Source organism: Aspergillus japonicus (genome assembly GCF_003184785.1).
Source record: "Aspergillus japonicus CBS 114.51 unplaced genomic scaffold BO86scaffold_20, whole genome shotgun sequence".
NCBI lineage: Eukaryota > Fungi > Ascomycota > Eurotiomycetes > Eurotiales > Aspergillaceae > Aspergillus > Aspergillus japonicus.
Window position 1 is genome coordinate 60,932 of NW_020291657.1, and position 21,549 is coordinate 82,480.

The following is a 21,549-nucleotide window of genomic DNA, read 5'->3' on the forward strand; positions in this document are numbered from 1 at the left end:
TTCTTCATACTGGCTGTACTGTAGTTACACTATCTACTCCGTACTCAGTATCTAATCGCCCGCCGCACGAGGAACAACAACAACTCCAGATTCACATGCAGGGTGATCGAACCACACCAGTGCAGGCACTCCCGTCAATTGTGGGATGAAGGTGGTCGTACTGCTCTGGGAGACCTCAGGTCCTCGTCAAAATGGGAGAAATTACCCTCGAAGGAGCCATTGCGCTTCTGGCATCTGACAAGCTCAGGGAACGGTCAGATGGGCTAGCCGGTCGGTCACCTTTTATTACCTTGGCAGCACTCTTATGAGCGAAAGCTCTGACACTGAATAGATCTCAAACATATACTACAGCAGAATAGAAAAAGCTCGAAGCTGTACGTCAAGATCCCATGCTGAAATGTAGGCTCATGTCTTGGGAACATTGTGGATTGACACGCACGTGTGTAACCTTATAGAAACACACTCAATGACAAGGCCTGCCACAAACTGTTTGAGTCGTTATTCCGATATGTCTCAGTGGAAAAGTCCCTGTATACACGCGCAACCTCAAAGGGGGCCTCTACCTCGCGTTTGTCATCATGTGCATCCGTCCTTCGCACGGCCATTGATGTTTTTTTGCATAATTTGCGGACAAAGTCGGTCCGCGCGATAGTTGACCATGTCACGGAGACTGTGTCAACTCCCGGAGCTCCTCTGACAGAGATCCTCAGTGTGGACTATATCAAATGCTTGACTACTCTATTGAGTTTTCCTCCACATCTCGAACACCTCGCCAACAACGAGTGGGACAAGCTTCTGGAGTTTTGCCTTCGTATTTTAGGCTCGCATGAGACTGACAGCCAAGAAAGCGCGCAAACCCATCGCTTATCTACTTTAGACGGCTTTGTGGCCTCGACCAATGGTGCCTCAACACCATCCAGGGTGTCTTTCAGGGAAAATTCTAGACTCAACACGAGTGCCGTTACAGAAGCTGTTTCATGTATTCAGCTTCTCATTGGGTGTCCAACAGCTCCGGTCCTCGAGTCAGCCGAAGAGATCCTCTATGAGCTGACCAAGCTTCTGAGCTCGTTAACTTTGGTCGGAAATGGCTACCAAGCCGCCTTTGATTGCATCAATAGAGTCGTGATGAAGGTATTGCCTGAACAGTCAGATCTTGCTCGGACATCGTTGCTCAACCTGATCCCAGTGATCAAACGACTTTGGCCCACCAAGATTCTAGGCTTGAAGGATGAAATGATTGTGACATCTATGCTATGTGTGGTCACTCTGACTGACGCAGCTCATAGAGAGCCGTCCGAATCTCTAATCCACACGATTGAAGATATGCTGGTTACTCTGCAGACAGAATACACAAAACGGCCAGAAAAAGATATTTTGCAGTTGGACGAGCTATCTTTCCACCGTCGCACTTCGACTGACCGGCAGGAATACTTCATTTGGCCTCGTCTTGATGCCCCAAGATCCGAGCATAATTGGACTATATTGTGGGTTACAGCCAAGCTGGTTGAGCTACTAGAGGACATCGCTGTGCGGATCTCCACTCCTTCTGAAGTCAAAATCTTGAAGAAGCGTCGCCTGACCTCGATGTTCGACGATATCATCCGACAATCCACAAATGCTTCAAATGCAAGCAGAGTCTGCGCTTTGCAGTTACTACCTTTTCTGCACAATTGCTACCGGAGCATTGATTCAAAGACTGTGCTGCTCGAACGATTACTTCCTAGTATGCTTGACGACAACAGTGCCATCTCTATGTGGACGATGGTAGCCATTGCAAGGTTCGTCAGGCACGGCGAGCACTAGAAGTACAAAGTGACTAACGCACCAAATCATAGTATCGCAAGTAGTCCAAATGCAGGCTCATCATCCTTAAGGTCGTACTGGGAACAGGCTTGGGAACTTGCGTCTCGGGCTTCAACCTCCCAAGCAACATCCAGAGCAGCTTGCAATGTCATGCACAACATTCTTCACTTTGACCTTCTAGACTACTCTGTGGTCATCCAGTCAATAAATTCGATGCTTTCTCCTAACAACCTGGATGGTCCGTCTGCTCTGTCCGATTCGTCTCTAGCACTCTGGGCTACGATAATTCGCAAAACAGCGCAAATCAACCCGGGCTTGGTCACGGAAGCTTCAAGTAAAATATCGTCTTGGCTTCGCGAATCGTGGACAATAGGTTCGTCGCAGAATCACTCACAGGCATAGCTCAGTTCACTGATTTTGAACAGGGACGGTGACAGATCGTATGCATTTAGCACAAGCGGCATCATTCGCTCGCCCTCTGGACATTGTCAATGTACTTCTTGCTTGTACAAACCGACGTCTTTCATTGCCAAGGAGTCGGTCTGGAGGACTTAACAGTACTGTTGCCAAAGGTTGGCAGTACTTCGTCAGAAACAAGCAGCTCTTAAATTATCTGTTTGACCTCGAAGATGTGTTAGGCAGTGCGGATATATGGAATGCCCGGGACCCATTGCTGTTGAAATCATTTGCTCGACCTGACCCAAATGATCACATCATTCTTGACTTGTTGCATACAAAATCCGAAAGTCTCTTGCAGACCTGGCAGTCATTTTCAACTGAGAAGTCACATCTTATCACAACGGATATATTGCAGATAGTCGTGTCCTTCTGTGTCGTTGTTGCCCTGTACACGGAATGTCTGCCAGAGCAAGTTGGAGAGCGAACGCCGTCTTTACGCAAGAATATTCAGCTACTGTGGGAGAGCCTATGCTTATTCATGAGGTCCCGAGAATCAGTATTTGTGAACGCTTGTCTAGTAATCGTGTCGCCATACCTCACACCGGAGAATTTACTTTCTGCTCCCGAGTCAGTTGTGTCGAATGCTCTATGCGGCTTATTAGGTCCCCTTGCGGAAATCTTAGAAGAATCCCGACAACGACAGAGAGAAATATTGGGTTCTCGCGGTGAAGAACCCATGGACTTAGACGATCCATTGCTCACAGACTATGATCAATTGGCAGAAATCACAGGCATACTGAACAAGAATCGAGAAGCACTTCCCTTGCTCCCAGATGCTGCCACATTTCAGCGCTGCCTTACCGTTCAAGTGTCTTGCTTCCAGAAGATATATGCCTACTTAGCTTCTCCTGATCAACTGTCTAGTAATGAGGACATTGTTAGGTATTTGACTAGTCTCGACGAGGTTGACATCTTGTCTGCTCGGGACTTCCTCCCCTATGTCTATCAGGCCAGTGCCGGCCTAAGTCGCGAATCGTTGCTGAACATACTCGAGGACCTCGCTGAGAAGTGCCTTCAGTCCTACGGTTTAGAACGTTGCGAAAACTCTCACCTTGTTTGTCTCCGTATGATGCAAAGCTTTGTCAAATCATGGACTAGGCAAGAGAAAGACCATTTCTTTGATTCGGCGACTGACATATACACTTGGTTTGTGGATATACTTCTCGCAAAAAAGCGAGCTTCTCCCTCAGTTCTCATTGCGATGACGGAGCTGCTGGGAGAGATTCTTGTCCACAATTCTGCCTATACAAGTGGCCCAGCAAGCCCATCTCCTCGTACCTGTCTTTTCACCATACTCCGGAAGGGAAACGCTGCCGTGAAGTTTAGAGCTGGTGAATTGATTCCTCAACTTTTCGGCAATTTCTCTCTCACCGACCATGATGCTATATTCAGTGATGTGTTGAGCAGCCTGCCTCGAGATCCGGACTGGATTGAAGGAATCGCTCTTCGACTTCTCATTTTGGCTCGCCTTGCTTCCGTGTGGCACACCTTACTCCGCAGAAGTATCTATCACATGTTCGAAACTCCTGCTCATGTTCCACTCTCACTACGCTATGCTGAGAAGTGCATGAAAGAGGTTGCAGACATACTTGGGCTCAAAGATGCCAAAGAGCTCTTTCGTCTTTTTTGCTCCCAAATTATCTACACATGGACAGAAGGCCAGTCCTTAACGTCATTACCTTACAGTGTTTTCGGATATTCCAGCACCGAAGATATGTTGCTCGATGTGCAAGATGAGGCTGTTGGCCAGGTCATGATGCGTTGGAATGAGCATGAGGCGGAAGAGCTCGCGGCTTGTACTGGCTCACCGTTCGTTGAACTTCTAGACGCGTCTTTCTATCAAGCAGAGGCTTACAGCATTGCTCGTGATATCAGTATTCCTCCTAGCCAGGGAAGCCAACCAAAGGGCGTGGAGAACCAACTGAAGAGGATACTGGGTGCAGATAGATTCATATCATTGGTCGAAAGGCAGTTCCCTCAAATTATAGCGACCTTTTTCAAAACACTCGATCAATACGACCAAGTCGAAAGAGCGCTCCAAAGGCAAAGCAACTTTCGCGAGGCCCATACTATTCTGAGGTCTATCATTGAAAAAAGCTGCTCAAACACCGTGTTACCTGCAAACCAGCAGCCGTCGTTCAGGGCTCGTTATCTCATGGATGAGCTTGATTTTATTTGCAAGCGTAGTGGATACGAGCTAGAAACCATCTGGACACCTGCTCTAGCAACCTATACTTGTCGCGCATTGTTGGAATCTATTCATCCAGCCCTTGGATCTCTTCACGCTTGCTCTGTCATCCGAAAGGTCAGGATCCTCATCAGTGTTGCCGGCCCTGTCATGCTGCGGGATTATCCATTCGAGATGATCATCCACGCACTTCGGCCCTATCTGGTTGATCTATTCTGCGCAGAAGATGCACTCGGAATTTTCTGGTACATGCTGGACGCAGGAAAGGGTTATCTGAGCGAGTGCCCCGGTCTGATGGCCGGGATAGCGGTTACAACGTTGCTCTCATTGAGAAGATTCGTCGCATCGCCACCGACAGTACCAACACAAGAGGACCTCCTGCGACGGGTAATGGCTAGAGTAGAAGAGTTTCTCGACTGGTTTGAAGCGGCCCTGGACTCTTATGAGTCCTCCGCTATGAGTGCTGAGAAGTCTGAACTATTCGGCCTGTTGGTGAGGTCATGCTCAGGAACAACTAAAAGCGAAAGAGGAGCACAAAGCGAAGATGAACACAATTTGCTCGTGCATGTCCTTGGCGACCAAAGTTCTGGGGATAGTCTCCTCAGCAGGCCTGTTTCGGATCATGTTGTATCGTTGTTGTGCGCAGAGAATGAGCTTCCCCGAGACCATAATCCCCGTCTTGATTTGACTGAGAGTGATGAGATGGCGATCTCAAATGCTGTGACGGTTTGTCAGACATTGAAAAGGTTTGATTGCCGTGATGAATACAAAATTTGGGCCGCTAAAGTGATTGGAAAAGCGTTTGCTGCCACAGGCAGTATCAGCGACACGCTATCGAGAGAACAGGAACCCACCTTACTCGAAACACTGCAGCCCCGCGTAATCCTGGACTCAAATCACCGCTCAAGGATCAGTATCCTGATACAGCTATGTAATATGCTGCAAAATAGCAGTCATGCCGAGGTGGGCCTTGTCGAACGTACGATGCAATTGATCGTCAGCAACCTAAGCAACTTCCCTGAGCTTGATTATTGCCGCAACGCCATATCCCCTTTCCTTCTCGGCGCCCTGACATGGGATCCCTACCACTGTCCCGATATCCCTACGCGATTATCGAAAGCTGACACAGACCACGGGCTCGGATGGGATCCCAGCGTCTCTGTAAATGACTTTGCGAAAGGTGTCGGATTCTTTTTGTCTCGAGCCGCTTCCGAAGACCCGATCATTGGACCATTACACGTTCTTCTAAACGTCATGCCAAATCTAGCAGTGCAAATCCTACCACAAATTCTTCATGAGGTTCTGCTGGCAGACTTGCATGGCGAAGTGAGCATTCGTTTTACGATCTCCGAAATCTTCAAGAAGGTGTTAAGGCAGGTTGATGATAATACCATACCTCACGCGCGCCTTGTCATAAACTGCATTCTCTATCTCCGAAACCAGCCAAGGCCAAATGAGTCGACCATTGTGGAGCGCGATGAGTGGCTCGATATTGACTTTGCTGAGGCGTCCGCAGCAGCCAGTCGATGCTTTTTGCCGAAGACAGGACTTCTTTTTCTTGAGATTTACGCTTCGCGGTTGACTTCCACATCTCGTCGTTCATCGCTCGCCAAGTACGAGGCTCCTCCAGACGTCCTACACTCTATATATCAGGAGATAGACGATCCAGATATCTTCTATGGCATTCAGCAGGACTCGTCTCTAGCAGCTGTTATGGAAAAGCTCGAACACGAAAGCTCTGGGCTCAAAAACTTGTTGTTCCAGAGCGCTCGATATGACAGTGAGATTCAGATGGGTGAAACAACGAATGTGCACGGTGTCCTGAAGGCACTTCATTCGACGAATCTTCAGGGTATTGCAAACTCCGTTTTTGTGGCTTCCGGAAACTCGAAGGATACTTCACTGTCTCTCGATAGCATGCTTCAGACAGCTACCAGTCTGCGACAGTGGAATATCCCTGTGTCGCCTTTGCATGCGTCCCCGCCCGGGGCAGTCTTTCGGGTCTTCCAGAGTCTCAGCATGTCGAGAACCCTAGCTGATGTCTCCAACTCCGTCAACGAGTGCCTGCTGAGCAGTTTGGAATTGTTGAGCAGCAGCAGCAGTCAGTCAGTAAGCGATCTGAGAACTGCCATGAGGGTCTTGGGAATCATGACAGAAATCAGTGATGTTCTAAGTGCAAAATCGACGGATGGGATCCACCAGGAGTGGCAGAAGATAGCATCCAGAAACTCTTGGTTGAAAAGAACTAGGTGAGTTTCAAGATACCTCTCCGTCACATGCATACAAACTTGTTTACTGAGGCAAAATAGCCCAGATGAGGTTGGGGAGATCTTGACCTGTCATGAGGCGCTTTTCTCTACGATCAGGCAGAAGGACTTCCTAAAGTCTGCAATCCACCTCCAAGACTCAGATGCGCTGTTACTGGAAATCAAGGTCCTTCGCCAGTCGCTTGAGGTCGCGCAGAGTCACGATATTTCTCAGGCCTCGCTGAAGATTGCGTTTTGTCTTCAGAAGCTTGCATCCCAGAGCGCGCTGCTGGGAATAGATACTGAAGGAGCGGCAAAGTTTGATCTAGCCAATGTCCTTTGGGACCAGGGCGAAATGGCTGCATCCATCAGGATGCTCCGGCAACTCAAGGATCGAAACGATCTACACAAGCAAGCAGTTCCAATAAGCCGTGCTGAACTTCTCGTGACTTTGGTAAGTCTAGCCCACATCTTTGTTGATTTCATCTACGGCGTCAAGTCCGGTGCTGACTTGCTCAGGGGCACCGCACTGCAGAAGCGCGATTGGAAAAGCCAGAAACTATCATACAGGACTACATGTCTGTAGCAGCCAAGGAACTTAAATACCGCTCACGGGGAGAAGATGCTGGTCGAGTCTATCACGGGTTTGCGATGTTTTGTGACCAGCAATTACAGAACCCTGACGGGCTGGAGGATTTCAGGCGTGTCGAACAAATTCGCAACCGCAAAGAACAAGAAGTTATTGCGCTGGAGGAGATGCTGGCAACGGCCTCGGGCAGAGAGAAAGAAGCCCTCAAGTTTCACCGGTCGAAGACTAAGCAATGGTTTGATCTCGATGATCGCGAGTACCAACGTCTCTTGTGCAGTCGGGAAGCTTTCCTTCAGCAATGTCTCGAGAACTATCTGCTGTGTTTGAGAGAGAGCGAGTCGTACAATAACGATGCTCTGCGTTTCTGTGCGCTGTGGCTTGACAAATCCGATAGCCCGATTGCGAATATGGCTGTGTCGAAGTACCTTCACCAAGTCCCTAGCCGCAAGTTCGCCTCTCTGATGAATCAGTTGACATCCCGTCTTCTCGATATTTCTGATGAGTTTCAAAAGATGCTCTTTGCATTGATATATCGCATTTGCGTCGAACATCCATTCCATGGCATGTATCAAATCTTTGCAAGCAGCAAATCGAAGGGCGGCAAGGATGAATTGGCCCTATCTCGTTACAGGGCAGCCAACAAGCTGGTCGACGGCCTCAAAAACGACAAACGCATGGGAACGACCTGGGTGAATGTTCATAATGCAAACATCAGCTACGTGCGGTTTGCGATCGACAAACCAGACGACAAGTTAAAGAGTGGTGCTAAGGTCCCGTTGAAAAAGTTGTCCACTGGCCAACGCCTCGAGCGAGATGCATCTGAATTGAAACTTCCACCCCCCACGATGAGAATTGAGATTCGCCTTGACTGCGATTATAGCGATGTACCAAGGCTTCAGGGCTACCAGCCAGATTTCACCATCGCTTCCGGTGTCAGTGCCCCGAAGATTGTCACGGCAATTGCTAGCAACGGGCGACGATATAGGCAACTGGTAAGCTTTAATACCTGACTGGTTGTCTCCGTCATGCTAACGTTTATCCAAGTTCAAAGGAGGGAACGACGATCTGCGGCAGGACGCCATCATGGAACAGGTTTTCGAGCAAGTCAGCAGCCTTCTCAAAGATCACCAAGCCACTCGGCAACGAAACCTGGGTATTCGGACCTATAAGGTGCTGCCTCTCACATCCAACGCTGGAATCATCGAATTTGTTCCCCATACAATTCCGCTCCATGACTACTTGATGCCGGCACATCAAAAATATTTCCCGAAGGACATGAAACCGAACGTGTGCCGTAAACATATCAGCGATGTCCAAACACGCTCATTCGAGCAAAGAGTACGTACCTTCCGCCAAGTGACGGAGCATTTTCACCCAGTGATGCGATTCTTCTTCATGGAGAAGTTCAACAACCCGGACGACTGGTTCAGCAAGAGGCTGGCATACACTCGGAGCACTGCGGCCATTTCGATTCTAGGTCATGTGCTGGGTCTGGGCGACCGACACGGTCATAACATTCTACTGGACGAGCGGACTGGTGAGGTCGTTCATATCGATTTAGGCGTTGCCTTCGAACAAGGCCGAGTCCTTCCAGTCCCCGAAGTTGTTCCCTTCCGCCTGACACGCGACCTGGTGGATGGGATGGGCATCAGCAAGACCGAAGGGGTTTTCAGGCGCTGTTGCGAGTTCACACTTGATGCCTTGCGGCAGGAGTCGTACAGCATCATGACGATTCTGGATGTGCTTCGATACGATCCACTCTATAGCTGGACGGTGTCCCCGCTGCGGCTGAAGAAAATGCAAGACGCGCAGGATGCGGCTGATGAAGATGGGCCTCCGGTCATCACGGGCAATATGGATCAGCGTTCTGCCAACGAACCGAGTGAAGCAGACCGTGCACTCACCGTAGTAGCCAAGAAGCTGGGCAAGACGTTGAGTGTGACGGCTACTGTGAATGAACTGATCCAGCAGGCTACGGATGAAAAGAATCTCGCTGTACTATACTGTGGTAAGTCTGGAGAAAGACCTCATTACACCCATGGACATACGCTGACTGATCTACTTGCACTCTAGGTTGGGCCGCATATGCTTGAGTCTATTGGGATCCTGGCATCTTTCTGAGAATATAGTTTCAATCTATCAAAATGTGTATCACCACTCCATGACTCTGAAAAGAAAAACAATTTGTTGGCTGATATCGAGCTATTTATATCGCCTGGGCCAACCATATATATATCTTACATCGTTCAAACAAAGTATAAAAAATACTTCATCATAATTATGAGCAACCACCAAGACGCTTAAAATCAAGAAAGACTAGTAAGAATGAATTGTTTCGGTTGAGCAGTTGTTGTCAACTTGAGATGAACCGTGGTTGCCTCGGCTTTGTTTATCGCCTGCCGGATTCTTGTTTTGGGATTTCATCCTCCCTGCATTCATTCCATCGCCACCTCACCGGATCATAAGACAATGTCTTTGAATACACCTGCAACTCACCGACTTGAACACTCGAATACTCTCTTGCATGAATACTCAGAATATCCAGTCAGCGCACGGATCTCTTGGCAGCTGTAACTGCCAACCTAACCCAGCATCGCCTCGTGATTGCTGTACTAATCATGCTGTCGTGGCTTCTTCGGAAGGGATTATAATGTCGATTTGAACACCGTTTCAGATCACATACACAATAGCAGGGAGCCACTTGCTTCACGCCATCAAATAATACCTTTTGCGCTCATGGCGACGCCCACTGTGCCCAACCGGGGCTTGGTGGTGTTTTCTGGAGGAAGCGCCGCCAACAACCTAGTTGATGTCTTCAACTCGGTGCGCGAGACCAAGGATTGTCCGCTGAGCTATATTATCCCCATCAGCGACAACGGTGGCTCTTCCTCCGAGCTGATTCGGATTTTCGGTGGCCCTGGAATCGGCGATGTACGCAGTAAGTCCAAAGCCTCTTCCTCTTCCCCTGCCTCTCATCGTTACTGTTTTCTAACCGTGAAAAACAGGTAGATTGGTCCGTCTGATCCCAGAATCGCCGCCTCACTCAGAGCGCGCGGCCATCAAAACCCTCTTCAACCATCGACTTCCAGCGGACGCAGTGCAGGCCCATGCCGAATGGCACTCGATCGTGGACGGCACATCCGCGATCTGGAAACTGATCACGCCCGCCAAAAAGGAGCTGATCCGCTCCTTCTTCAACCTCCTGAACCTGGAGATCCTCAAGCGCGCCCGACCCCCGTCCTCCACCTTCGACTTCACCTCCGCCAGCGTCGGCAACCTGTTCCTGACGGGCGCGCGCCTGTTCAGCGGCAGCTTCGAAAGCGCCATCTACCTGCTGGGCAGCATCTGCGGGGTGCCCTCGGACCTGGTGCGGGTGATCCCGGCCATCAACTCCAACTTCTCGCACCACATCTCCGCCTCGCTGGCGGACGGCACCGTGATCGTGGGCCAGAACAGCATCTCGCACCCCAGCGAGGTCACGGCCCTACGGCCGGGCTCGCGGCGGCCCAGCCTCCTCCTCGCCGACGGCGGCGAATGCCTGGAGGACGCGGACGACTCGGGCGCCTTCTCGTACGAGGACGACCACCCGCCGGGCTCCCTGCCCACCCTGCGCAACAAGAACATCTCCTTCAGCAAGTCCGACAACGAGGACCTGCCCTCCCGCATCACCCGCATCTGGTACATCAACCCCTACGGCCAGGAGATCCGGCCCCCGGCCAACCCGCGCGTCATCGAGGCCCTGCGCGACGCCCAGGCCATCGTCTACAGTATTGGTTCCCTGTACACCTCGCTGATTCCCTCGCTCATCCTCCGCGGCGTCGGCCACGCCATCGCCACTGGGCCCGCCCGCCACAAGATCCTCATCCTGAACGGCTCCCTCGACCGCGAGACGGGACCCCCCGCCGCGCCCTTCTTGGCCGCCGACTTCGTCGAGGCCATCACCCGCGCCGGCGAGGAGAGCCGCGGCCGCAGCGTGCTGGACGCAAACCAGCAACCTCTGACCGACCAGCCCCTGCCGTATACCGCCTATGTCACCCATGTGCTGCACCTAGAAGGGCCCGGCACCCCCGCGGTGGACAAGTACCGTCTCGCCGCCATGGGGATCGAGACCCTCCGGCTCTACGGGCGCAAGATCACGAGCCCCGGCGCCGACGGGGAGGAGGTCGCCGTGGGGATGAAGTACGACGCGACGGCCTTGATCCAGGCCCTGGAGGTGGTTCTCGGCAGGAAGGGCGACGCCATGCTGCGCGGAGGGGAGAATAATGGGCTGAGTAGGAGGAATACCCTCGACCCCGGGAGGAAGAAGGCGTGAGAGATGGACGCCTTTGCATCGGGCTATCGTTATCGTACAAGAGTAGAGCTTCTTGAAGATCATGCATGTTCCTTCCTATATAGTTCATTCAACTCACTATTTGAGCTTTGCTAATGATGTTGATCCTTGCAATCTTGACAAGGACCAAGAACGTAGACGTCAGCACGAGTTTCTTCTACGCAGAATCATCTTGCACAGGAAAATGCCGTTTTGATTTTGGAATTTGTTTCAGATAGTTCACACATAAATTGCACCACACCCCTGAATAAGAACACCGTTGTAAAAGCAGCGGATATATGTCGTCGACATTGGAAAGCAAGGGAAAAAAGAACGTCCCGCCAGAATGCAACATCCATTTCCCCCCTTTCGACGCCCTTCCCAATGCTTTTTGCGATACAAAAGATTTTTCCAGGACACATAATACATATCAGAAGAAGAAGAAGGTGAGAGAGAGAGATCGGATGAGACATGAAGTTGAGGTTATAGCCTGGAAGTTAGTCCATCGACCAACGAAAAACAAGCTTTATTATATTTACAGGAGAAGGACCGAAAGGATTGGTGAGGGCGGAGGAGAGAGAAGGTGACAAGACGAGCCAGCCCAGCAGCACCCATGTCACGCATCACGCGCGAGCGGAATGTCGGGGTTTCCAATTCTGGCGATTGAAGCTGACGTGGGGAGACCTGCTCCCTTGCTGTGAGAAGCCGCCGCGGAAGCCAGGTGTGTAGATGGTCGAGCCGACGTCCATCAGAATGGCCTTTTGGGGCTCCGCTGCTGGCAGTGCGGTGGTGCGGGGGCGGCCGCGGCCCTGGCTGGTGCCGGTGGCGGTGGACTGAGTTGCTGCTGCGGCCATCGCGGTTTTCTCTTTCGTGAGCTCCTTGACGATCTCTCGGAGTTCCGCGTCATCTTTGGTGATCTGGGCCCGAATGAAGGATGGGTGGTTAGAATCGGGCAGTGCGGACATCACGGTCGGGCGTGGTTTGTAGGCGTACTTCTCGGGGGCGGGGGGGATGGTGGGCTCGATGGACGGATCCAGCCGCGCTTGCTCGCTCTTGTCCAGAAGTTTGACGATGTCTAAGCTTTCGCCGTGCGGGATCTTGTGCGGATGGGATGGGGTGATGCAGTCCATGTCCACTTCTTTGCGGAGGACGTGGTCGATGTCGACGGCGGAGAAGTAGGCGCAAGATTGGGGGAGGTCGTGAATCCCAACTTGCTCGGAGAACATCGCACGGGTCCAGACGTTCGCCACTTGCAGCGCAAGGGCAGCACGATATTTATCTTCATCTTTGACGAGATAGCGGATTTCATCATGCACGGTGATGGCTAGTCGAGCAGCGATGTTGAAGCGCCGGATGAGGTAGTCCATTGCGACGATCAGCAGATGCAGATAATCAACGCCGGAGGATTGAATGGCCCAGTTAATCCTGGACGTCATGAAGCTGCCCTTGTTGATAAAGCGCCGCATCAATGCCTCTGTAATTCCTGCTCCCAGGGTCGGGGTTCTAGGTCTTTCTTGCTCAGCGAACTCCTCCAGCTTGTTGAACACGAATGACTCGGTGCCACCTCTCCAGAAGGGAGTATCACTGATAAGGCGCCGAGTCGTCCGAGTGCCCTTGGTCTCTTTGTATAGCTTACTCGCTACCTCCTGTGTTTCCCTCTCGTTCATCGATGGGTTGAACTGTCTCAGCAGAGTAGCCGCGAATTTCACTCCAGCTCCGTAGATACGTCCATAGTTGAAAACCTTGGCGTCGTTGCGAGAAATGCCTAGGATCGAAGCAGTACGCGAGTGCATATCCGTCCCGGCAGCCTTGGAGCCTTCCAGCGTCATGAAGCCGATGGCATTTCCACCGTGAATCTGAAACTGAGCATCTCCAATGAGACTCGCGATCCACAGCTCTTGTGAGTCCACGTCGGCACCGACAAATGAATACCCCGGTGGAGCTTTGATCATGGCCTTCAGCTCAGAGCCAACGCGGTTGCCTTTCGCATTACTTGCAGTAAGCCAGGTATTCTCAACGGCTCTTCGTGTGATAGTACCCATGGGGATGATTTGGGGGAGAATGAAACCTAGACGAGTCTCATCTGTCTTGGTTGGCTCCACATCTCGCACCTGATCCTGGTAAACCACCAGTTGACTCGTAATGCGATCACGAGCGCTGATCCAATATGAGCAGGATGCATTCATCTCCAAAGCCTCCTTGGCGAGTGCATACTGGGATGAAAGAGTTCCACGTTCAAAGTACTGCATATAGCCTTTAGCTAAGGGGTTCACACATCGTGCTGTAGGCCCGTCCTTATGCGGCAGCTTGAAGTAAGCATGCTTCCGGTCGTTTTTGAGCTCGAGAATCTTCTCCTCAGACATGTCACAAATCACCACTGGCTGATTGTCGTATTTCTTCGCATGTTCGCGAGGCACCTTGAAAGTCCATCCGTGCTTGTCTGACCACGTCAAAGGGTACCCATCCCACGACAACTTCAAAAGAATTGGAGCAATCCGCGTCCGAACACTAAGATTGATGTCTGCATCGATCTTGGGGAAAAGATCCTTATACCACTTAGGCATGCCCGGCTTTTTTTGCCTAGCGGCTGGCCGCGGAGGGTCGTTCTTCTTCTTTCCCTTGACCATTTTGATCTCCTGGCCAGACCAGTCCAGCTGGCGTAACCATGGATCATTCGTATATGTTTCGGGAGAGTCTTTGACTTTTAGAGCTTCATTGCACAGCTCGACCATTTTCTTTTGGACGTCCTCAAGTCGTTGATGATATGTCGCCTCTGCGTTGACGAGATATTCCTGCCATGTCTGATTGACGGGTAATATTACCGAAGAGAGATGCCTCAGAGCTCCGAAGCTAACGGGGTGTGGACAGACCTCAAGGAAATTAGGGAAGACCTTCTTGTAGACACGATGGGTGATTGCAACATCCGCTGCACAATAGTCGAGTAACTCCTCCAGCTTCTCTAAAATCTCCTCCCTGCTAAGCTCGCCAAAGTAGTCTCGTTGTGACTTGTCAATCGTAACATCACAGTGAAACTTGGCCACATCTCGAAGCGAGTTCACTGAACTTCTTCCGATCCAGAGTTCCTCCTCCTCTTCGCTGAGCATTTTGTTTTCGAGCAAGGCTGCCAGCTCCACAGAATTACTCTCATTAGTGATCTTGTCCCGGAGATCTTTATTTTTCTTGTGACGCATCCAGGTTGGTCTCTGCTGTGAACACATCCCGTTGACTGCAACATGTAGAGACATTGTATCGAGGAAGAAATTGCGAGTCTGGTCCATGTCGTATTCTTCAAGGACGCGAGCTCTATCATAGCCGATGTTATGTCCCACAATGATACGTGACTTTGATGGATCTCCGAGGGGTACAAGTTGAATCTCATTCTCCGTCTCTCCTAGCAGCCAAGGCGAAATCCACGCATACCAAGCCGTAGGACTAACTGCGCAAGCCATGACCGCAAAAGAATGTACTTTGTATAGTACTTCGGTGTCGAAGGTCAGAATCGATTCGTTGGGTGCATCCACGGCTTCCCAGGAGCCGTCGGAATTGTACTTCGTCCATCCGCTGCGGTTCACCCATTTGCGTGGCTTTTCTGGCGAGTTGACAGTTATATATTCCTTCGCGAGCGATAGGTAGGGGTCAGAGCAGTCCATTCCTAGCTTAAAAAAGTGTTCGTCTAGCGATTGTCCTTGGAGGGTTGGCATGTCGAAGGCGACGGGCTCGGTGGCATCCTGGGATTTTCCGAGCAAATCATGCCTGGATAGATGTTCTTTTGCTAAGGCGACAAGTTTCGGATCTGGGGGATCTGATTTCGTGGGGAATACTTGAGAATATACATGGTCGCTCAGCTGTTGAACTCCGATCTCGTTGAACCTGGCCAGAGCGGGGACTGCTTTATTAGTACTTGATTTCTGATATTTCTGGAGATCTGATCTATTACTTACCGGAAAGTGAGCCCTGATCCTCGCTCTTCCTCGCAGACTCATTGGTGGTTGATTGCGTAGCGAGGTATCTTGATATTTGTAATGTCCCTTTCCGAGGGATGCGAGACGAGCGCAATCTCTGCGAAAAAAAGATAGCTGCATCCCTGCGACAGGGAGCGCAGGGAATACTCCAAAGCATGATGTTAAACGGTTACAGTGATGACAAATCAGTCCATGGTACGACGACTCGAGAAATCGCAGCCGATGCTGCGCAATGAAGAGTGCGACCGAGCTTTGGAGATAATCTTTTGGCTCACAAGGAGGGCCGGGCGATCGTCTTTTCTTTCCTATTGGGGGATTTCGGCGTCATGATGAGAAATGCTGGAAGATTGATGTTCCGTGGCTGCGACCGCCTTCCTATCAGAGGAAGCATCCTCTTATCGCCAACCCCGATAAGAACAGTGGCAGCAGATCTTCATCTCCGCCACGCTTGTCACTTTTAGTTCACTTGGCTATGTTCAGTCTGCCTCCGAGGTTAACTCTTTTGGTTCCTCCTTTAGGAACTAAGTACAGTCTTGATCATGGATATCCGCCGTTATTCCTTAGATTCGTCGTCAACAAGCCCAAGCAATCATCCGCTGGAGTCTCCAGAACCCAAGCGACGCCGCCTAGCCCCTCCCTTCCAACTTGACGGACAGTCAAGTGAGGCGGCATCCATCGATCTGACCGAGACTGATGAGGTGTCGGAGATTTCGAAAACACAGGCCAAGCAGCGCGCAGATGCTATTCTTGCACAACAGTCGCTTGAAAATGGTGCTGAATCAATCTTTGCTGCTTATAAGTGCCCCGTGTGTATGGACACTCCCGTGGATGCTACCAGTACTGTGTGTGGTATGTATGGCTTTGGCTTCCAATCTCCACGTCAGATTGGCGGAGAGAAAGGCATAAGATTGAAGCTAACTTGGCATAGGACATCTCTTTTGTCACAAATGCATTACCGATACACTAAAGTTCAGCGAAGAACGGTCCGACTCTACCAGTAAATCCCCCAAAGGCACTTGCCCAGTATGCCGAAAGCCTTTGTCACGGAACGACGTCGCAGGACCGAAACGACACTTGATACCTTTGCAGATCAAGCTGTTGCGGCGTAAGAGGAATGCAGGGGATACTTCAGCCGCGTGAAAGGAGCTTTTGCCCGGCGAGGTTACCAGAGCGGAGTATGAAACCCCCGGCAAATTACCAGGGCGGAGTGTCAAACTGCGCAGACCTTGCGATCTCGCCACCGAACCTGATAATGGACACTATCTGACGACTACATGTGTTCCTCGGTATGACATGTCATGGCGCATTGAGCAGGGGCTGCCGTGTCTCTCCACAGTAGCGGCGACCATAGCCTTCGAGCACCATAGGAGCCCAGATTAGGGCGATGGGGGCCTCTCACAACACACAACAATGATCTCGTCACATTTCGCTGTTGCAAAGAAGCTTCCAACGGGGATTTGAGCTTTCGCAATTTCATCGACTGTGCGAGACGCTTAGCCAGCTGTCTAAAGATGAGAACTAGGATTTCTACCGACACAATGCGAGAGGCCCCTCTTTAGATCACTCGGGACAAGGGAATCGGATTCGAATCTTCGGTGTCCTTCTAGCGGGTTGGCAAGTGGTGGAACATCACAATGAAGAGAGAAGCCAAGAGATGTGCTCACTGTAGCCAAGAGATATTGCATGAAACTTGCAAGGCTTAATTCTTATTTAGTTGAAATTGATGAGATACACTTCCTTATTTCTTTAATGTAGACATCTTCTGACTATCAAGGCCCACCCAGCTTCACTTTACTACTAAGCGTTTTAATTCTGTCTGAGGAATGTATCGTCCTTTGCGGAATGATATAACCGAGTCGACGTCATTTCCCCGCGGCGATGCGGCATCCCCTTTACGGGCGGCATCTTCGTGCAAATGCCCCGTGCACCTGCCGCCCACCATCACTACAAATCTCCGAGATTTCCAGGATTCGAGGAATTCCAACAACCATCATCTTGGGCTGATCAACTTATGGCATACTCTGTTCTCTGTGTCTCGAAACTACCCTGGATCTTGAATCCATGTTCAATGCAGAACTTCTCCACTGACCCAAGCCCACGCAGCCAGGCCGTAATCTGGATGCCATGAGTGTCCATTCCTTTGACCATGCGCAGACCGCACAATTGCCATCAACCTCTCACCAGGTAGAAGACATCGAAGCCAACCCACGTCCTCAGGAGCCACCGATCTCGCCAACCACGCGGGCGCCCCCGTCTCCGGACGCGTTTACCACTGCTGCGAGGCTCAACTCGCGGGACACTGCCAGGATTCGCAGGCGGCGTTCGACCACCGCGCGCTCATACTATCGCGAAGATGGCCCCCATGACCAGAATTGGCAGCCTGGCGAGGAGCCGGGCATCGATCCAAATCAACCGCTGCCGGCCTACAATGCCGAGTGGATGGCTTCAACCGCTGCCGACCTGTACAAACGCTGTGAGATCTCCGTCGTGGACTTTTCGCAACATGAGATGCGCCAGTACATCCTCGACAACGATACTCTAGAGCCTTTCCTTGAGCGGGAGAGGGAGCCCTGGGTGCAGTGTCGCTGGATCAACGTGAACGGGCTGAGCTGGGATGTGATTCGAATTCTCGGAAACCACAAATGCCTGCATCGGCTTGCGATCGAGGATCTAATCAACGAGACTAACCGCACAAAGGTCGACTGGTACTCTGATCATGCGTACATCGTTCTCAAGTTGCAGAAGCTGATTAAGCTCAGAGACGAAGAGGAGGACAGTGATTCGGACGAAAGCAGCGACGGCGGACACGGCCCATGGTCGAACGATCGCAAGAGCTCCACGGCCAGCACAATCTCATTGAAACGGCCCACTAAACGCACGTTGATTCTGGACGCTTTGAAGGATATCTTCAGATCAAAGTCATCTGATCGGGGTGGTACAGGGAGACGTACGTCCAGTGGGCTAAGCAAGGCTGCTTCCAAAGTGTCCGGTCTGAGTGACCTGGAGAATGAACTCCCACCGCGCAGTATCCAGCGGCTTCGTGGCGGCCCAAACGAAGAGCGCATTGCCTTCATGGAACGTCACGCTATCCTGGCCGCGAAGGGGCTGTGTGTTATTCTCGAACAGGTGTCTATCTTCCTTCACTCCGACAATACTGTGACGTCGTTCTTCGAGAACAGTGCAGACGATATCGAAGCCCCGATTGTGAGGCGACTCAGCTCCCCGGAGACCATCTTACGTCAGTCGTGCGACGCGAGTATGATAGTGCAGGCAATACTAGACGCTATCATTGACCTTGCCATCCCTGTGACGACCGCCTATCAGGATGTCATGGGTGACCTGGAACTGGAAGTTCTGACCGACCCTGACGTTGACCAGTCTAAGAGTCTCTACGTCCTCACGTCCGAGATTGCTATTCTGCGGAACTTCATGCAGCCCATTGCTACCATAATCAACGCACTGCGAGACCATCGCTCGGAACCTATTCATACGCCTGGCCTAGGAGCGTTCAAGAACATTGGTACGAGTAGCCCTGCAGGCGACGGGACGCCATTTATCGGAACCGCCACGCCAAACCTGAAAAGCCTAGGTGGTTCTAGCGTATCGATTAGTCCTCTATGCCATACCTATCTGGGTGATGCATTGGATCACTGTATCACGATTGTCGAAGGCTACGACCAAATGCGAAGGGCTGCCGATAACATGATTGATCTGATTTTCAACACCATCGGTGAGATTTTGACACCCCGTGTGTGGGTTGAGCGCGAGCTAATTTCGTGCAGGTGCATACCAGAATGAGAGCATGAAGCAACTCACATTGGTGACGTGTTTCTACCTCCCTCTGACTTTCTTGACGGTTTGTTGGAGCAAGTGGCTGCCACGAGGTTTATTTACTGATCCCATCCTGTAGGGCTACTTTGGAATGAACTTCGATGACTTCTCTGGCATTCATCACAGCGACTCGTGCGTTCACATAGTCCAAAGCCCCTTTACCCTCGAAACTAACGTCACCCCCTAGATACTTCTGGATGATTGCCATTCCGTTCGTTTTCGCGACCACCATGTTTCTGATGTAAGATTGTCTCTTCCCTGATCACACCCAGAACAGTACTAACGGCCTCCCCAGGCGCGACAAACTCCAGCGTTACGTGGTGTTGCTCGCACAGAAGCGACTCATCACCAGCTCCAGAAAGAGGCGACAGAGGAAGAAGGCCACGGAAAAGACCTGACCCCTTGGCAGGGCATTAGAGATGAATTTCTCCAACTTACTGCTCGGATACCCATGATGCTACTACAATTGCTACATTGCAAGCTCTTATTACTTGTATAGATGGACCCCAGATGTTGCATAGCAAGACCCAACATCAGTAAGCTCACATGATTACGTGCGGGGCAGCAAATGGTGCAAGACGAATAACAATAGTACATATATTACATAGACTAGCCAGTACTTGACCCACGGCTGCGCGATCACATCACAAAGCCTTGCGCTTAAAAGCCCAGTAGGCCTTCCAAGGCAACGTCCAATCCGAGCGCAGCAGCTCCGGGCGGAAGATGTCGAAGTCGAAGCTCTCCAGCCGGGTCAACCACAGCCGCGTGGGGATGGCCGGCATCAAGACGCCGAAGGCGCGGTTGACCTCATCCAACGGCGTCTCCGCCTGCTGCTGCTGCTGCTGCTGCTGCTGCTGGCTTTGGGTGGGCTCATACGTATGGCCCTCCTCACCCTCGTGCTCGAACTCGTGGCCGACATCCTGGCCGGCGCGGAGATTGCTCAGCATCTGCTGCGCGGTGATGAGGTGGTCGTTCGCCCGCGTCGCGACGGTGAAGACCGCATCGCGCAGGCCCGGCGCCTCGGCCCCCTGCCGGAACACGTCCTCCTCGCGCAACCCGGCCTGGGCCATCACGTCCAGCGGCAGCATCACGGCGCCCTGCTTGTTGTTATACTGACCGACCGCCCCGGGGCTCGCTGGGTTTTGTTGTTGCTGCTGCTGCTGCTGCTGCGGGAAGGCGACGAGGGGCAAGCCGCGCAGCACGGCGGCGATGCCGACGGCCTTGCCGACGTGGGAGGCGAGATGGTCGGCGGTGACGGAAGTCATGGGCAGCGCGGACAGGGTCAGGTAGGAGAGGGTGGAGTAGGTGTTCTCGGCGTAGGACTCGAGCGCGGCGAGGGTCGGGTACGGGTCGTTGGTGAGGGTCTGCTCGCGCGCGTTGATCAGCCGGGTCAGCCAGCCCTTACTGATGCGCGCGGTGCCGCCGGTGCGCGCGTGCAGGTCCTCGATCGCCGCCGCCAGCAGGATCGCGATCGGCTCCTTGGGCGGACTGCCCGCCAGCGTCTTCGTCACCGCGTCGCGCCAGTACTGCAGCCGCATCAGGCCGATCGTGTGCGACGAGGTCGTGTCCGGGATCAGGGAGAGGGAGACGTTGAGCGCGCGCAGCGCGAAGTACATCGGCCGCGCATGCGGCGGGATGAAGGTGTGCAGGAGGTAGGCCGGGCTGTCGTATTTTCTGTTTGTAGTCACGAAGGGTTGGTTAGAGGACCATGCAGCGGAAGGACGGGGGGGGGGGTTCGTACTGTAGGAGGTTGGAGCAGTAGGCTTGAGCAGCTTGGACTTCAGCTTCAGCTGCGGGTGAACGGCCCTGGAAGTGGCGCTTTTGAGGGCGCTGTAATCGCGTGCGAGCCAGAGACCGGCGGCATATCTGCTCGCTTGTGTGACATGGCTGGATGAATTTGTTGGAGAGAGACATTTTGGTTTTTTGGCTGCGACGGTGCGGGTGGAGGAGGTGGGGATGTTGGCTATATTGAGGTTATTGCGGAGGTCGTTGATCACTGCCGTCGCACATTGCATATATATGGCTATTTCTTCATAAAGGCTGTCAGTTCGAGGTTCAAGATAAAATCAATAAGAAGAGCATCACATCACCTACACGTCAATTGAGGCTCATTGTTAGTTCTGCTGGTAAGGCGAATGTTGCTCGACCAGAGGTTAAGCTCA

General features: G+C 51.9%; 6 protein-coding genes across 6 annotated transcripts; 4 read left to right on the forward strand and 2 right to left on the reverse strand.

The window, feature by feature from the left end:
* Positions 1-23: 23 nt before the first annotated feature.
* Positions 24-9,358, forward strand: atmA (DNA-binding protein kinase TEL1; the record flags this gene model as incomplete). Its single annotated transcript, XM_025675627.1, has 8 exons — positions 24-270; positions 332-374; positions 456-1,778; positions 1,836-2,176; positions 2,229-6,699; positions 6,760-7,150; positions 7,216-8,277; positions 8,330-9,358. Exons 1-8 carry the CDS (start codon positions 192-194, stop codon positions 9,356-9,358), a joined length of 8,739 nt encoding a protein of 2,912 aa, XP_025528220.1. The 5' UTR covers positions 24-191.
* Positions 9,359-9,570: 212 nt separating this feature from the next.
* BO86DRAFT_337701 (gluconeogenesis factor YvcK family protein) lies at positions 9,571-11,807 on the forward strand. Its single transcript, XM_025668965.1, has 2 exons — positions 9,571-10,223; positions 10,291-11,807. Exons 1-2 carry the CDS (start codon positions 10,022-10,024, stop codon positions 11,595-11,597), a joined length of 1,509 nt encoding a protein of 502 aa, XP_025528221.1. The 5' UTR covers positions 9,571-10,021; the 3' UTR covers positions 11,598-11,807.
* Positions 11,808-12,217: 410 nt separating this feature from the next.
* BO86DRAFT_361122 (DNA-directed DNA polymerase gamma MIP1) lies at positions 12,218-15,713 on the reverse strand (the record flags this gene model as incomplete). Its single annotated transcript, XM_025669844.1, has 2 exons — positions 12,218-15,483; positions 15,536-15,713. 2 exons carry the CDS (start codon positions 15,711-15,713, stop codon positions 12,218-12,220), a joined length of 3,444 nt encoding a protein of 1,147 aa, XP_025528222.1.
* Positions 15,714-16,095: 382 nt separating this feature from the next.
* Positions 16,096-16,696, forward strand: BO86DRAFT_398976 (uncharacterized protein; the record flags this gene model as incomplete). The annotated part of the gene is made up of 2 exons (XM_025673582.1): positions 16,096-16,405; positions 16,485-16,696. 2 exons carry the CDS (start codon positions 16,096-16,098, stop codon positions 16,694-16,696), a joined length of 522 nt encoding a protein of 173 aa, XP_025528223.1.
* Positions 16,697-17,326: 630 nt separating this feature from the next.
* On the forward strand, positions 17,327-19,975 carry BO86DRAFT_388815 (putative CorA family metal ion transporter). Its single transcript, XM_025671955.1, has 5 exons — positions 17,327-19,286; positions 19,339-19,412; positions 19,467-19,519; positions 19,575-19,628; positions 19,683-19,975. Exons 1-5 carry the CDS (start codon positions 17,681-17,683, stop codon positions 19,783-19,785), a joined length of 1,890 nt encoding a protein of 629 aa, XP_025528224.1. The 5' UTR covers positions 17,327-17,680; the 3' UTR covers positions 19,786-19,975.
* Positions 19,976-20,031: 56 nt separating this feature from the next.
* On the reverse strand, positions 20,032-21,528 carry BO86DRAFT_409399 (uncharacterized protein; the record flags this gene model as incomplete). Its single annotated transcript, XM_025674409.1, has 3 exons — positions 21,482-21,528; positions 21,129-21,416; positions 20,032-21,061 (listed from the first exon to the last, which is right to left on the reverse strand). Exons 2-3 carry the CDS (start codon positions 21,299-21,301, stop codon positions 20,032-20,034), a joined length of 1,203 nt encoding a protein of 400 aa, XP_025528225.1. The 5' UTR covers positions 21,302-21,416; positions 21,482-21,528.
* Between the last annotated feature and the right edge of the window lie 21 nt (positions 21,529-21,549).

What these genes read in the sequence shown, in the direction of transcription:
- BO86DRAFT_337701 (XM_025668965.1), top strand. Translation starts at nt 10,022, where the DNA reads ATGGCGACGCCCACTGTGCCCAACCGGGGCTTGGTGGTGTTTTCTGGA. An exon ending in TGGAATCGGCGATGTACGCA is followed by an intron (nt 10,224 to 10,290) that starts GTAAGTCCAAAG and finishes CGTGAAAAACAG; the next exon opens with GTAGATTGGTCCGTCTGATC.
- BO86DRAFT_388815 (XM_025671955.1), top strand. Translation starts at nt 17,681, where the DNA reads ATGAGTGTCCATTCCTTTGACCATGCGCAGACCGCACAATTGCCATCA. An exon ending in GGCATTCATCACAGCGACTC is followed by an intron (nt 19,520 to 19,574) that starts GTGCGTTCACAT and finishes GTCACCCCCTAG; the next exon opens with ATACTTCTGGATGATTGCCA. An exon ending in GCGACCACCATGTTTCTGAT is followed by an intron (nt 19,629 to 19,682) that starts GTAAGATTGTCT and finishes CGGCCTCCCCAG; the next exon opens with GCGCGACAAACTCCAGCGTT.